General features: G+C 44.5%; 1 protein-coding gene across 1 annotated transcript in view; it reads right to left on the bottom strand.

Annotated features, from left to right (window-relative positions):
* Nucleotides 1-1,030: 1,030 nt before the first annotated feature.
* The window catches only part of XPO7 (exportin 7), a 40,236-nt gene continuing 26,567 nt past the window's right edge, over nucleotides 1,031-14,699 (bottom strand). Inside the window, exons 20-28 of the mRNA XM_066351117.1 lie at nucleotides 12,720-12,808; nucleotides 11,881-11,988; nucleotides 8,371-8,453; nucleotides 7,960-8,174; nucleotides 7,600-7,738; nucleotides 5,796-5,956; nucleotides 4,961-5,059; nucleotides 4,334-4,461; nucleotides 1,031-2,608 (exon numbers count right to left, since the gene is read on the bottom strand). Coding sequence (XP_066207214.1) covers nucleotides 2,515-2,608; nucleotides 4,334-4,461; nucleotides 4,961-5,059; nucleotides 5,796-5,956; nucleotides 7,600-7,738; nucleotides 7,960-8,174; nucleotides 8,371-8,453; nucleotides 11,881-11,988; nucleotides 12,720-12,808 — 1,116 coding nt within the window. The 3' untranslated portion in view covers nucleotides 1,031-2,514. The remainder of the gene's footprint in view (nucleotides 2,609-4,333; nucleotides 4,462-4,960; nucleotides 5,060-5,795; nucleotides 5,957-7,599; nucleotides 7,739-7,959; nucleotides 8,175-8,370; nucleotides 8,454-11,880; nucleotides 11,989-12,719; nucleotides 12,809-14,699) is intronic.

The following is a 14,699-nucleotide window of genomic DNA, read 5'->3' as shown; positions in this document are numbered from 1 at the left end:
CATGTCTGCCTTCTAGCCATTAGGATATACATTTTTGCCTTTGAAATAACTTAGAACTAAGGAGTCACCCAGAAGACAGAGCAGACAAAGGTCCATCCAGATAAGGTGGACAAGAGTGGCATTCTGGAGGCTGTGATTCACTGGATATAAATCTTTTTTTTTTTTAAGATTTTATTTATTGATTTTAGAGAGCAAGAAAGGGGGGAGAGGAGTTGGAAGCATTAACGTGTAGTAGTTGCTTCTTGTATGTGCCTTGACCTGGCAAGCCCGGGGTTTTGAACCGGCGACCTCAGCATTCTAGGTCAGTGTTTTCTTTATCCACTGCGCCACCACAGGTCAGGCTGGATATAAATCTTTATCAAAGCACGATTCCTATCTGTACCTTAACCTTTTTCTATGTTCCCAGCAATCATATTCACTCATTCCTAGGTACTACATAGCGTGAGGATGAGAAGCAGTCCCTGTTAACTATGACGTGCTTCATTTGAAAAATCTAGTATTTTAGAATCTAACACTTTGTCCTTGAACTTATCAGGTTCTAATCCACATTAGAGGAGCAGATGTCAGAACATGAATGAATCTGGGCTTTCTGAAACTACTTCTCCGCTGGTGGCACGCTGTTCCCTGGGAGCTGGGAAGGAACTGGAGTGGCTTCCCTTCATGGTAGTGGGCAAGAGCATGTCTGTAAATGTGCACATTTTTTCCTCACCTACATAACCCTTCACATCAGCACTGGTGCACCAGATTGTAAACATTTTTTAGTCATACTTTTTGTTTTTAAGCTTGAATATATACGAACCTTGTTTAAAATGAAAAAAAAAAAAGTACAATAGTCTTTACTGCTGATTAAACTGTATTATGTGTACCACCTAAACCAATCATACTTTTAGAAGAAATAGAGTCAGACTTAATCCAATGAGAAGTTAATTTTACAAGGTTGAGGAATCTCTGCCGTCCATTGGCTTATAAGAATGCATGTTTCCAACACCTTCATGTGTTTAAAGTGAGACTTGTCCCTCCAGACACCAGGTCAGTAGAAACCATTGAAGTTTATTGGCGGTCACAATGCTTACACTGTATGCAGCAAACATCCTTACAAGTCTATCCGCAACCTGACCACGCAAGAAAGGATTCACCAAACAGTCGCCAAAGGAGAAGGAAGAAAAAAATCAATAGATTTGTTTCTGGGGGCAGAGGAGAGAAATAAAAATAAAACCTAACTGATGAGTGTCCCATGGGCAAGAGCTGAACTAGAGATGCGTATAACTAGCAGCAACAATTGTGGAAAAAGTACAAGGCAAATAGCTTTCTCCATTTAATTTCCTCTGTAGGTTAATTTGTTTTTAATATTCAAAACATTTATTATGGTTTTCATTTTATAAAAATGTATATTTTTATGGGTGTGGGAGAATGTTAAATACTTCATGCTAGGCAGACCTTGTCATTAAGAACCCCTCCACTGTAGTAACCTCCTCCAGGTCATACATTCACGGGTGCAGGGTACATATATAAATATCCACACGCACACCTCCACACACACTGCCTCAGGGCTGGGGAAGACTAAAAGTTATTGGCCACACGCAGCTGGGCTTCTGGTGGACTCACCCACATCGCTCCACAGGAGAGCAACTGGCTCAGTCCTGTCCGGTCTCCACCTTCGCAGAGACCAAGAACCCTAAATCAGAGTTACACCCGACTTTTAAAAGCAAGAGGCATCTGTCTGAGGATGAGGATAAGCAAAGTGGGAAGAAGGATGAAGCTAAGAACACCAAACACTTTTAGCTGGAGCTGTGTCACTGCAGGAGGCCGAGGGACCTAGGGCAGCATCTATGGTTGCAGGGGGAGGGTGGTGTTCCGCATGGCTTAGAGTTCCTAATAACAAGGGTAACGCAGGAACAGGAAGTGATAATTTGGGGGTCAAGGAAAGGGCAATAAGAAAAAATATACATTTGGAATTTTTACTTTTCTTTTTGCCTCTCTACACTGTCACTAAATATATCTCTGCACGTTCACACATCTTCGTCCAGTAAAGCTTCAGGCCACCAGAATACACATTTTTTCCTCACTCGCATACACAACCCCTCACATCAGCATTGGTGCACTAGACTCTGTAAAAATTTTTCAGTCATACTTTTTTTTTAAACTTGAGTCAATATAAACCTTGTTCAAAATGTTATGAAAAAATGTACATGTTTTTACAAGGCAGGTTGTGGCAGGACATTGGGGTTCTCCGCCATTGGGTGGCCCCAGGAGAAGGGGCTGGAGTCTCACATATTTGTGTCTATCTCCTCCCACCACCCTTCCCACCCCATCCCCTAAGAACCAGCAGTGCCCTGCCCCCTAGTGAGTGCACTCACACCCCTAATTCCCTGGGGAAACAGCTAGTTGACCTTTGCCATATTCCCCACACCCCTGGAAGAGGGAGCCAGGTCAGGCCCTCTCTCCAGTTAATTGTTCACCCTCTGGGCCAGACCAAAAGGACGCTGCTCTGTACAGGTAGAGTCCAAGGAGGGGTCAGCTCATCATATCATTGCTGTTCACACCATAAGTGGAATTCTTCATCGAGTCGTTGACTTCCCGACGGAATGCTGACAGGTTCTGGGTGAACCTAAGAGAAGACGCACATAGGTTGCGGGAGTAGGGGGGAAGGGGAAGGTCTTTGCCTACAAGGTTTCTAGCAGACAAGGGGCTACTGAGAAGCCAAACGTATGAATTTGTGGGTTCTGTTTCTAAGGTTAGTAAATATGTCTTAAGACTAAGGGAAAGTTGGGCTAGTTGTGTCTCCTCCTACTTGCAACTTCATGGCAGGCCTCGAGACCTGGTCATATCTGGGGCTGAGGACCACCTTGGGTTCATGGCAGCACAAAAGGAATCTCAGTGACAGAAGCAGGAAGTAACTTTCACAAAGGAAGAGGATGAAACCATCTTATCTCTTAATGCCAAGAGACTTACGGTAAAGAGCTGGGCTACCCAGTACGGTAGTTGCTAGCCATGTGGCTACCTAGCACTTGAGTTGCAGTCGCCTTAGCCATATTGTGGTTCACTTTTCACAGTCTCACTGTATCACGGATTTTTAAGTTGTATATATCTGGCCCAAGCCGGTTGGCTCAGTGGTAGAGCGTCGGCCTGGCGTGCAGAAGTCCCGGGTTCGATTCCCGGCCGGGGCACACAGGAGAAGTGCCCATCTGCTTCTCCACCCCTCCCCCTCTCTTTCCCCTCTCTGTCTCTCTCTTCCCCTCCCGCAGCGAGGCTCCATTGGAGCAAAGATGGCCCGGGCGCTGGGGATGGCTCCTTGGCCTCTGCCCCAGGCGCTAGAGTGGCTCTGGTCACAACAGAGCGACGTCCTGGAGGGGCAGAGCGTCGCCCCCTGGTGGGCATGCCGGGTGGATCCCGGTTGGGCACATGCGGGAGTCTGTCTGTCTCTCCCTGTTTCCAGCTTCAGAAAAATACAAAAAAAAAAAAAAAAAAAAAAAGTTGTATATATTTAATTTTGTATTGCAGATTTTTGCTCTATCACGGGATTTTGCAGTATATAGTATTTTTATGTATTTGTTATTTTAATTATTTTTGCAGTAAAATAAGCAAAATAAGTGTGGGAAAGGTTAATAACAGTGTGGGAAGGTTTATAAGAGTGTGGGGAAGGTTTATAAAGCCTTAAAAAATATATATATAAATAATTAAATAAATATAAGGTCACTACTTCGTGGATTTTCATGGGGGTTCTGGAACCTAATACCCGCAATAGATGAGGGACTACTGTATATCCTTGTGCAATCAAAGAACTGATTCAAATGAAATGAAATTAAAATTCAGTCCCCAACTACACCTGAATTTTAAATTAAAATGCTATCTTTAAAATAAAATTTAAAAATTTAGAAAAATCTGTCATTCAATTCAGCTACTAGAGAACTAAGTATGTTTGGAACAGTTTCAACATGGAAATCTACCTTGACATCTGTCAATTTTATAAAATCTAAATACAACTCAAATATTTCTGATGAAAATTTATCATCTGAATTGAGATGCCATGGTAAGTAGGAAATACACAGGACCTTGAACTTAGTACAATAGAGAATTTAAATAGTTTCAATTTAAAATGTTGATTACAAAGTAGCAATATTTTTGATACAGTGGCTTAAATATATTTAAAATATTATTTGTTTCTTTTTACCTTTTATAACGTGGCTTCTAGAACATTTAACAGTACTGATGTGGCTTGTTTTTCTGTGGGACAGCACTGCTTCAACGGCCTCTAAGAGGCATGGCATCTCCCTTGTTCAATGATTTGAAAGACAATTGCCGAGGATTTCTTGACAGGGCCCATCACACTCACCTGTCTCTGTTTTTCGTTAGAAGATTTCGCTCTATGCCTTCCATCAGGTTTTCGAAACACAGATGCATAGCTTGCTGCTTCTCTGGAGGCTGGCTATTTACGATACTGTTCCTTAGGTCGGAAAAGTACTGTGGGGCCGGGAGAGAGATAGGGGAGGGAGAGAAGGGGGGAAAGGCAGATTAGCCCTCCACCATCTGCAGCCTTGAAGGAGTGTTCTTCTCCAAGGAGAATGCACTATCTACTAAGATTGGATATTTTTTCTTTTTTAAAATTCAAGCAAGCACTTTATCATCAAGAACTTAAACTTTGTAAACACTCTGTGTCCTACGAACAGATTCTTTTATAGAGAGCTTGACTTGTTTACAGCAGAGCTGGAACTAGAGCTTAGGTGGCAGGCGCTCTGATCTCCGGGTAACACTTCCTCATCCTTTACTTCTGTCTGACCTGCCACCCCTGCTGACTTCTAACATGTAGTGGTTACGTGTTTTTCTAGCACGAGTACGATGTGCTTAGGAAATGGGCTGCTTTCCCTCTCATCGTGGATGTTTCCGTTTCTTGGTGTCCTGGAAAACGCACACCTACCCTGCTCCTAGACCTGGGTGGGCCTCAGGGAGCTGGCTCGCTTACCTTTTCATTAAGGAGTATCAAGCCAAGGAGGGGTCGGGACATCGACCACTGGTTCCTGCAGTCTTCAAAGATGATGATGTTCAGCACCGTTGACAGCATCTGGAAATGGAGAACCTGGGGCAGTGACCTAGTGGTGGCTAACCAAGCCAGAATCACGGGTTCCAAACACAGGAGCTCACACGGTGGAAGCCCTTTCTGTCTAGGGTGAATCAGGCAAATATTTTATGCAGCTTCATTTTAATTTTCTATTATACGGTACGTTTGTCTTCTAAGACATTTTCTTTCCTGTTCCTTAAATTGGTTTGATAATTCATTTAAAAATGAACTTTCCCAGTTTATCCTGATCTGTAGGAAATGGGACCGGTCAAGAAATGATGCTAGTGCAAAGTCACCTTGCACTATGGCTCCTTGCACTTATGTCAGAGGGGACAGCTTTGTGACACTTTGTGGATGTGAGGGGAATATGAATTACTTCACTGCATCCTTAGAGAATAATGTATACAAAGATGAGATATGGGAGTAACAAGCTTTAGGACTGGAAACTGCTAAAACATGCTCTAATTACAGCCATGGGTAGGCAAAATCACTATCATGGAAGGAGGACAGTGCTCACATGACAGGACCAAAGCACAGGTTATCTGTGTATTCACTGGTCAAATCTTGGATGTGCCCTGACTGGGGATCAAACCCGCAACCTTGGTGTGTTGGGATGATGCTCTAACCAGCTGAGCTACCTGGCCAGGGCCCAGACTCATTATCTTGCTTGGCCTCCTCTCTCTCAAAGGGAGGTTCTTGCCTGTGGGACACCCCTGCCTACTCCCCTCACACTCCTTACCTGCTGGATCATCTCTGGATGCTGCTGCATGATGTGCAGGAAGCGGTCACTCTCCTGGTTCAGCGGTGTGGTCCTCTTCTTGGTGCTGCGTGACAGCTGCTTGAAGAGGTATGTCACAATGTGGTCCAGACAGGAGCAGCAGCCTGTGCAGACCATGGTGTCTGGGAGAAAGAGGGGTTGGGGTGGGAAAGAGCAGGAACACTGAGCTACTGATGGTGACTTGGGCAAATATAACTGCCCTTGGCTGAGATCCCAGAGGTACTTGGTCAGATTGAAAACTCTGACTGGTTCAGCCAAGGCCATTGCTCAGGATGCTTTGTGTTAACCTCTCACCCTTAACATAGGTCAAATTCTAAGTCTGAAAGTGAATGTATGATAATACAAATATTACTAAAATTATTGACTCAATGCAGTGTGGATGTATGTCTTCTATTTCATGAAAAAAAAATAGCTCATATGTAGAAAGTACTACCACTTTGCCAGATGTCATGCTAAGGGTTTTATAAATATTATCTCTAATTTATCCTCTTGAGAACTCCAGGAGCTAGGTGTTCCATTTTACAAATGAGTAAACCAAAGTTCGGAGAGGTTAAGTGACTTGTCTGAAGATCACACTACTAGTGATTGGAAGGGCTGTGATTACAATCCGAGAAATCTGAGTGTAAGCCCACACCCAGCTTAGTATAGCTGCCAACGTGTAGTTTGTTGGGGTGGAGGAGGCACTTCGCAAAGCTGACTCTGCAACATAGCCTGTGGACAGAGCTCTGACCGGGAGAGGCTTAGGCCAGGGCACTACATGACGAACCCTTACAATAGTAGACCATTCCGTTCTGTTTGTGCAGAAGTCCCTCCATTTTTAAGAAGCTATAAAGCAGCCTTCTAAAGCAGGGTCTGCTCCCTGCTGGACTGCCTGCACCATGGCTGTGCAGCCCACTGGACATAAATGCACAGCAGACAGGTGCACAGAGGTGGTGACTACCCCAGCAGTCAACTCCAAAGTCATTCTATGCATCAGTAGGTAACATCAGTACTTGGCAGTTGACTTAATCTCCCTATTTATGTTTTACTCAGCCTAATATGAAAATGTATTTTAGTCTCTGAACACATATTAAGATCAGTGGATGGCATCCTGGGGATGAAACGGTCGCCTGAAAGGAACCAGCCGGAGCAGAACGGCAAAGCTTACAGAGCGGCTGTGCAAAGCTCTCCCCTGACCCCGATTTGGCTGAAGGGCTCTGTGACCTCTGGATGTGCCCTGCCCATCTCCCCTGCCAGTTTCATTCCTCTCACTCTCTTCTGCATGGGTGTGAGTCATCTAGAGTTCTGGGTCCTTCTTGCCTCTAGGTGCTAGTACTTGTGGTACCTATTCCTGCAAAACCTCCCCCATTAACTTGGTAACATCTGTCCAGCTTTTAGGGTTACACTTTGATACCAGTTATTTTCGTCAGCATTCCTTGAACCCACTGAAACCTAGGAGTTTAGGGGTGCTTCCTGAGGGCTCCCGTAGCACTTCGGAATCCCTGCTACTGTCCTGGGTAAGTGAACAGGCAGTTGTCAACATGTCTGTTTCATTCACAGACAAAAGCTTCTAAAGGACAGGGACTATGTGTTACTAATCACTGCATCCTCAAGCCCAGCACATGCCTGGCCCTTGGGAGGGATCAGTAGTTATCTGCTGGGCCAGCACGCACCATGAGCATGTGCTCTGTCAGAGGCCAGCTCCCCAGAGCAGCCACTCTTCAGATACTGGGGTAAGACTCTGTTCAGTTCAGTGGCCAAGACAAACCCACAGCCAGGTGCCTACCAAGTGCAGTGAGTCCTTCAGATATGGAAGAGAGAATATACATGATGACGTGAGGTTCTAGGCTTGCGATAAAGTTCATGTGGTCCTGCGTCAGGACTTCCAGTAGTGAATAGTAAGACTGGCTGAGCTTGGGGTAATCCTGTAGGAGAACAGGAAAATGAAAATCATCTTAGGCACTGAGTACCTCAGCATGCAGGGAGCAAGACCTTAGATACAAGAACCCATTCCCTTCAGGTGGAAAACAAAACACCCAGTTGGAGCAAGCTTACAGTTCTCCAGAGAACTGCTCAATCGTGCTCTCGGGCCAAGACAAGACTGATCATGCAGGGCTAGGGCCTGTCCGTGAAGCATAAGGCTTACCAGCAGATCACTGTGGGGAATGGAGAGGAGCAGCTTGATAAAGGTCTGGAGTGCATTGTCCAGGGCATCGTCTCCATAGAGACGGAAGACTCCAAAGTTGACATAGCTCCCACTGAGAGCAGCCTTCAGCATGGAGAAGCAGATGGAGATACCTTTGAGCTTCAGTGCATAAACCTGATCCTTTGGAACCTCTCCTAGTGTCAGGATACGATTGCCTGAGTAAGACATGTGATTTTTGATTTATTTACTCATGTTACAATGGACAGTTTAAATAAAAACTCAATTCTTTTACTGCAAAGGCCAGCTGGCACTGTGACACACACTGAGCAGCCCAGCACACCTGGAAGTGCTGACCTGGTGACGGCAGAGCTGGCCTGAGACCACGCACCAGTGTGCTGATGGAGCACTCACCGTACATCGTAATCATCTTGCTAGTTTCTCTGAAGAGTAAGATGCCATTGGGGGAGGAGACATCAAACTGCAGTCGTTGGGATCTGGGCAGAGAACAGAAGGGGAGCAGGTCAAGAGACATATTGCTGAAGTTGGGCTACTGCAGGCTCTCATCTGACGACCTAAGGAGATTCTTTCTGCACTAATGTGCAGATTACCTATCCCACTGTGAAATAACCAAGTTCATCAAGGACATTTAACCAGTGACAGAGCTTATATCTTAAAGACCAACACATTAGATTCAAATTCCACTGCTCAAATTGAAAACATTCAAAGGAAACAAAAATGACGCAGTAGATAAAATTAGTCTCTTTAAGTTCTCAGTTTTATTAGATGAAGGCAGAGCTTTGACCACCGTCACTTTCTGGCAGTACTGAATCACAGCCTTCAGACATTCGTCTACATTTACCTTTACTGCTTCAGTGGCAGCTGAGGGAGGGTGCGTGCATCGTTACCTCTGTACGGTGAGCAGACGCAAAGGGACCGTGAATGCTACAAGTCAGGCAGGGAAGGCAAGCATTTTAAAACAATCTGAGTTTTGAGTTCCTGACTGTTCCCTAGACCAGAGTAACTCTCATTTAGTTTGCTCTGCCTTTTAATGAACCTCACTGACTCTCACTGTAAGATCTCACACCCAGTAGTCCTCAGTTCTTTCCTTCCTTCTCCAGGCTGACTCCCTCACTACCTAGCTCTACAACATGCCCCAAATCCTTCTAGTTCCTCTATGATCCTGCTCCCACTCTCCCCCCATACAGCCCCATTCTTCATGTGATAGAGGGTATGGTGCCTTTACATAATGTGAATGAGATCACTTTAATTACTGTACTTGCTTAAAATACTTCGGCAGCTTCCCACAGAAATGAGAATGCATGCCCATTTTTCACTGTTGCGGCACCAACAGGCCCTGGCCTCCACCCCTGCGTGGCTTGCCTACCAGGTGCCCCTCATTCAGCATGTGTCCTCAGTGGCATTTTTCTGTCTCAAGTCCCCACAAGTTCATCCTATATCAGGGCTTTTGCAGCTGTTTTCTGTTTATAATGCTCTTTCCCATTGCTCTGCAGGGCACACAGAACCTTCCTTGTCTCTCAGATCCCAACTTAAATATCACCTGAGAGGGCTTCTCTGACCCCTTCTCCTTCAATTCCTTTGCTTTAGTAGCTTATTTGTTTCCCAGCCCTTTCTATTGTCTAAGATGATGGTCCTTACTTGTTCTACCGTTTGTCGTCCCCCTAGAATGTAACATTTAAGAGGGCAGACGTTTTCTCTGGCACAATAGCTAGGAAACTGCCTGGCAAAGAGTAGATGCTCTCAAATATCTACTTTATAAATGAGTAACTCTTGACTAGAAGCCTCATAGGAAGCAACGACCTCACTGAATATCACCTGCCCCCTCACCAAGGTAGTTTTAAATATTATCCTCTCAGGAGTGCCACGAGAGGTAGATACACAGACCTGAAATCCTGGTTAAGTTAAAGTGCTGAATTTTTCTTTTCCTCCATCCCTAAATCACTGGGAAAATCTAACAATTTAGAATTTTGAAAACTTTTTTTTTTCTTAATTCTTTTCCAAGTGAGAGGAGGGGAGATAGAGAGACAGACTCCCAAAAAAGCCCTGACCGGGATCTACCCAGCAACCCCTCTCTGAGGCCAATGCTCTGCCCATCTAGGGCCATGCTCACAACTGAGCTGCTTTTAGCACCTGCGGTGGAGGCTCCATGGAGTCATCCTCAGCATCCAGGGCTGATGTGCTCAAACTAATCAAGCCATGGCTACGGGAAGGGAAGCAAGAGTGAAAGAGACAGAGGGAGAGAGAGAGGGAGAGGCAGGGAGAAAGAGGAATAGAAAGGGAGGGTGAGAGAGAAAGAGAGAGAGAGAGAGAGAGAGAAACAGAGAAGGGGGAGGGGTGGAATACAGATGGTCACTTTTTCTGTGTGCCCTGACAGAGAATTGAACCTGGGACATCCACATGTCAGTCCAATGCTCTACCACTGAACCAATCGGCCAGAGCTCTTCTCATTTTCTTTTTTCTTTTCTTTCTTTCTTTTTTTTTTTTTTTTGTATTTTTCTGAAGCTGGAAATGGGGAGAGACAGTCAGACAGACTCCTGTATGCGCCCGACCGGGATCCACCCGGCATGCACACCAGGGGCGACGCCCTGCCCACCAGGGGGCGATGCTCTGCCCCTCCGGGGCGTTGCTCTGCCACGACCAGAGCCACTCTAGCGCCTGGGGCAGAGGCCAAGGAGCCATCCCCAGCGCCTGGGCCATCTTTGCTCCAATGGAGCCTTGGCTGCGGGAGGGGAAGAGAGAGAGAGGAAAGAGGGGCGGGGGTGGAGAAGCAAATGAGCGCTTCTCCTATGTGCCCTGGCCGGGAATCGAACCCGGGTCCCCCGCACGCCAGGCCGACGCTCTACCGCTAAGCCAACCGGCCAGGGCCTCTCATTTTCTTTTAAAGTAAATCTTTACTGATCCAGCTGTAATTTGTCTAAAAAACACCTTTCTTAAGAAAGGGTATTCTAGCCTGGCTGGGTAGCTCGGTTGGAGTGCCATCCCAGTATGCCAGGATTACAGGTTTCATCCCAGTCAGGGCGCACATACAAGCAGCAACCAATGAAGGCACAACTAAGCAGAACAGATCAATGTCCCCCCCAACTCTCTCTAAATCAATTAAAAATAAAAAAGATATTCTAATGTATCCTGCCTCACTCTCAATTGTCCCTATGGACCATGATAGACATAGCATCATTAAAAAATGTTAACTTTTCTGCATGGGCATGGAAATCAAACCCACTTCGCACAAGAATGTACACTGTGAGACTTTTTCTATTTTTTTCTTCTTCTTTTTTTTTTTTGTATTTTTCTGAAGCTGGAAACGAGGAGAGACAGTCAGACAGACTCCCGCATGCGCCCGACTGGGATCCACCCGGCACGCCCACCAGGGGCGACGCTCTGCCCACCAGGGGGCGATGCTCTGCCCCTCCGGGGCATCGCTCTGTTGTGACCAGAGCCACTCTAGCACCTGGGGCAGAGGCCAAGGAGCCATCCCCAGCGCCTGGGCCATCTTTGCTCCAATGGAGCCTCGCTGTGGGAGGGGAAGAGAGAGACAGAGAGGAAGGAGAGGGGGAGGGGTGGAGAAGCAGATGGGCGCTTCTCCTGTGTGCCCTGGCCGGGAATCGAACCCGGGACTTCTGCACGCCAGGCCGACGCTCTACCACTGAGCCAACCGGCCAGGGCCGAGACTTTTTCTAAAGTGACTTATTTCCTGCAAGCCGCTGTGGCTTTGTGTGGCTGGGACACCCTTCTTTCAGACAAAAACATACACACATAAAACTTTTAGAGGTTTTTGAACTTTGATCGCAGTGAAATACATTTACCTTTCACATTCTGGCCAAAACACTAGATAAAGCACATTCTCTTAGGGCTGTCTCAGATAAAAGGGGAGTTGTACCCTTTTAAAATCTCTCTCCTCCTTACCTATTATGAACTAATTCAGCCATCAGCTTGAGCACAGGTGTGGTACAGGCTGGATCATGGTACCATAGTTCAATTGCCCGCTGGAGAATTGGCATGTAGGATGGGTATCTGTAAATGAAAAGCTAAGGAAGAATTCTGAATCCAGAAAGGTGCAGAATTTAAAATAATCTCTTAGCTCTGGCCAAGTATAAACTGTCAGTTCTCTAACTCCTGTCTCTTATTTGCTAATCTTCAAGTCTTTCTAACCAGAAAGTGCTAAAGTAATTTTGTGTCCTTTAACTTGTAAAAGGTATCTAATAATACACTGTAATTTACATAATGCTGTTATCCTGAATAGCACGTGTTTCACATTGTCATTACTCTCTCACCACTTGTGGTATTATCAATAGGGATTCAGCTATTTCTGTTATGTAATTATTGGAGAAACATGGGCAATTAGATTTAAAATGATTTGTTCAAATTAGAAGTCAGTGTGGTTAGACTTTCTGATTCCTAGCAATGCTCTATCTTTTTAGTAGATTGAAATGTCTTTCTTACGTAGAGCAAAATTCATGTGCAGCATTCGATGGTGGGACAGTTTCACAGGCATTTATACCTGGGACTCAAAAGAGAAGCTGGGAAAGCACCTCATTCCTTTCCTGATCTTGAAGACGAGAGCAGACGGCAGTTCATCATTAAACCACTATGGAACAGCGGGCTACAAGACATTTACGTGGCAGGCCTTCTTGGAAACTCGTCACCTTCTTTGCCTCATCGCTCCTCCCCTTGCCTCCTTCCCTGATGACCCCATCACACCTTCAAATTCCAGTGAAGGCTAGCTGTGATACGTGTTAGGATACATCCATTCAAACAGCATCATGAAGCTGGTCTTGGCATTGAAGGCAAAAGCAATCCCTCTCAGGTCTCTTACTAGGCCAACTAGAGTTCGCTGTGGTAGAAGGCAAAAATATGTTAAAACAAGAAAAGCACACCTATGAGAACCTGACAGGGACTTCACATATCTGTAATCAAATTCTTCTTCCCACTGTTCAACAAATACTCCTTCCCAAATACTCAGAATCAATCTCTTCCATACAAGAATGAAATCTTTTCCCTTGGTAAATTAGTTTTAGAATCTTGTTATACCAAGAAAAAGGACAGTCCCTGGCGCATCACAGCAAAATAGAGGCTGACAAAGTTTTCAGATAGTGATGTGATAACTCATGTAAAAAGTAGAAAAGCTTATTCAAGAAGAGGTAGAAAACAAACACAAACAAACAAACAAACCGCCAAAAGCAAAAAAGAGGCGGAAGAGTCACCACAAACCTCAGTTTGTGGCACAAACTGAAGGACACAAAGGTCTAGCAGCAGCATGACCTCAAATGCAGACCCTGCCAGAAGACAAAGGGTCTACATGGCTCTTGGGAACAACACTGATGTACTGAATCTTGGAGCTGAAAAGTACCTTACTATTCTTTTTCAGAAACAGAGACTGAGGCCCAGAGAGGTCAAATAACTTGCCTACAGTCATGCTGTTGGTGGCAAGAGGGCTGGCAAGAGGGCTAGCATTAAGGCTCAAAGCATCAGTGCTCCAAATCCAATGCCTTCTTTCTCAACAGAACTTTTACTTGTGGGCTCTGAACAGGAATAAAACTGCTCTTAAAAGCTAACAGTCAACAGTAGGCACAAGGAGGTAGCACATTTGTGTATCTGGACTCATTGTTAAATATGACTACTTCTGCTAACAGCCTGCTTTAAGCAAACAGTTCTATTCCTAAACTGTTACCATGGACTCAATTTTAAAGTTTAAAACATGGTCAATCTAAAAGACTTGTTACATGAAGCATGACAAAGATAAGGTATAGTTGTAGTTCATGGCCACGATAGTTCTTTTCATTAATTTTCCTTGCTTTTTATGGAACTAATGTGATGGGGAAAAGGGCTGATGTTCACTGATATCCCTCAGTTATCCCAGATACTGGTTGTCACTCTAGCCTACATTACTGAGATGTTCCACACTAACTTAGCTTTGAATGGTACCTATCTCAGACCCTAAAACAGGAGAGAGAAGTGGACCAAGTGGTGTTGCTTTCTGACATCCCTGCTGACTTTGAGATAGAAAACGAAGAGGGTTTCTAAAGATGAAAAAGGAGAATCTTAGAATGTCAGGGAAAGCCTGGCATTTTGGGGGACAATACCCCTGGTAATTTGGTGGCTCTAAAATTCAGCCTCAGTGTCATGAACACTACAAAAATGTCCCATAAATATGAATGGCACAGTGTCTGCTGGTCTTGGTACAGAGATCTACAGGTAAGGAAAGCAGATGTGCATGAAGTAAAAAGATGAGGAAAGCAAAAATCTAAAAATGACAATTGTGAAAGCCAATAATCAATAACTAAGGTTAACTTTAAAATTCCAAATAAATGGAAATTCATAAACCCTTCTGAATGACTCACTTGTCAAGGAAATCTTAATGAAAATTAGAAAAGACAAAAACTGAATGATAATAAATGTTACATATCAAAACTTCTGGACAGCTGCTTCACGTGTTACTTACTTAATGCCATATACTTAAATATGGTTACACAGTGAATTGTTTATTATGCGTTTTAACCACAATTTAAAAAATAACAATTTCTGGAATGATATACCTAGAAGGACATTTAAGTCTTAAATGGTTACATTAGGAAATAAGGGCTGAAAAGTTAAATTAGAACAAGTTAGAATACAGTAACCCCAAGAAATATACGTATATGAAAATAAAAGTGAAAAGTAGAAATGACTAAAATACAAAGCACAGGTAAAATAGAGCTAAAATAACAAAAAAAAAAATTGCAAAG

This window comes from Saccopteryx leptura, chromosome 1 (genome assembly GCF_036850995.1).
Source record: "Saccopteryx leptura isolate mSacLep1 chromosome 1, mSacLep1_pri_phased_curated, whole genome shotgun sequence".
NCBI classification, from domain to species: Eukaryota; Metazoa; Chordata; class Mammalia; order Chiroptera; family Emballonuridae; genus Saccopteryx; species Saccopteryx leptura.
The sequence above is the reverse complement of the archived record's forward strand: the minus strand, read 5'-3'. Positions and strand labels throughout refer to the sequence as shown.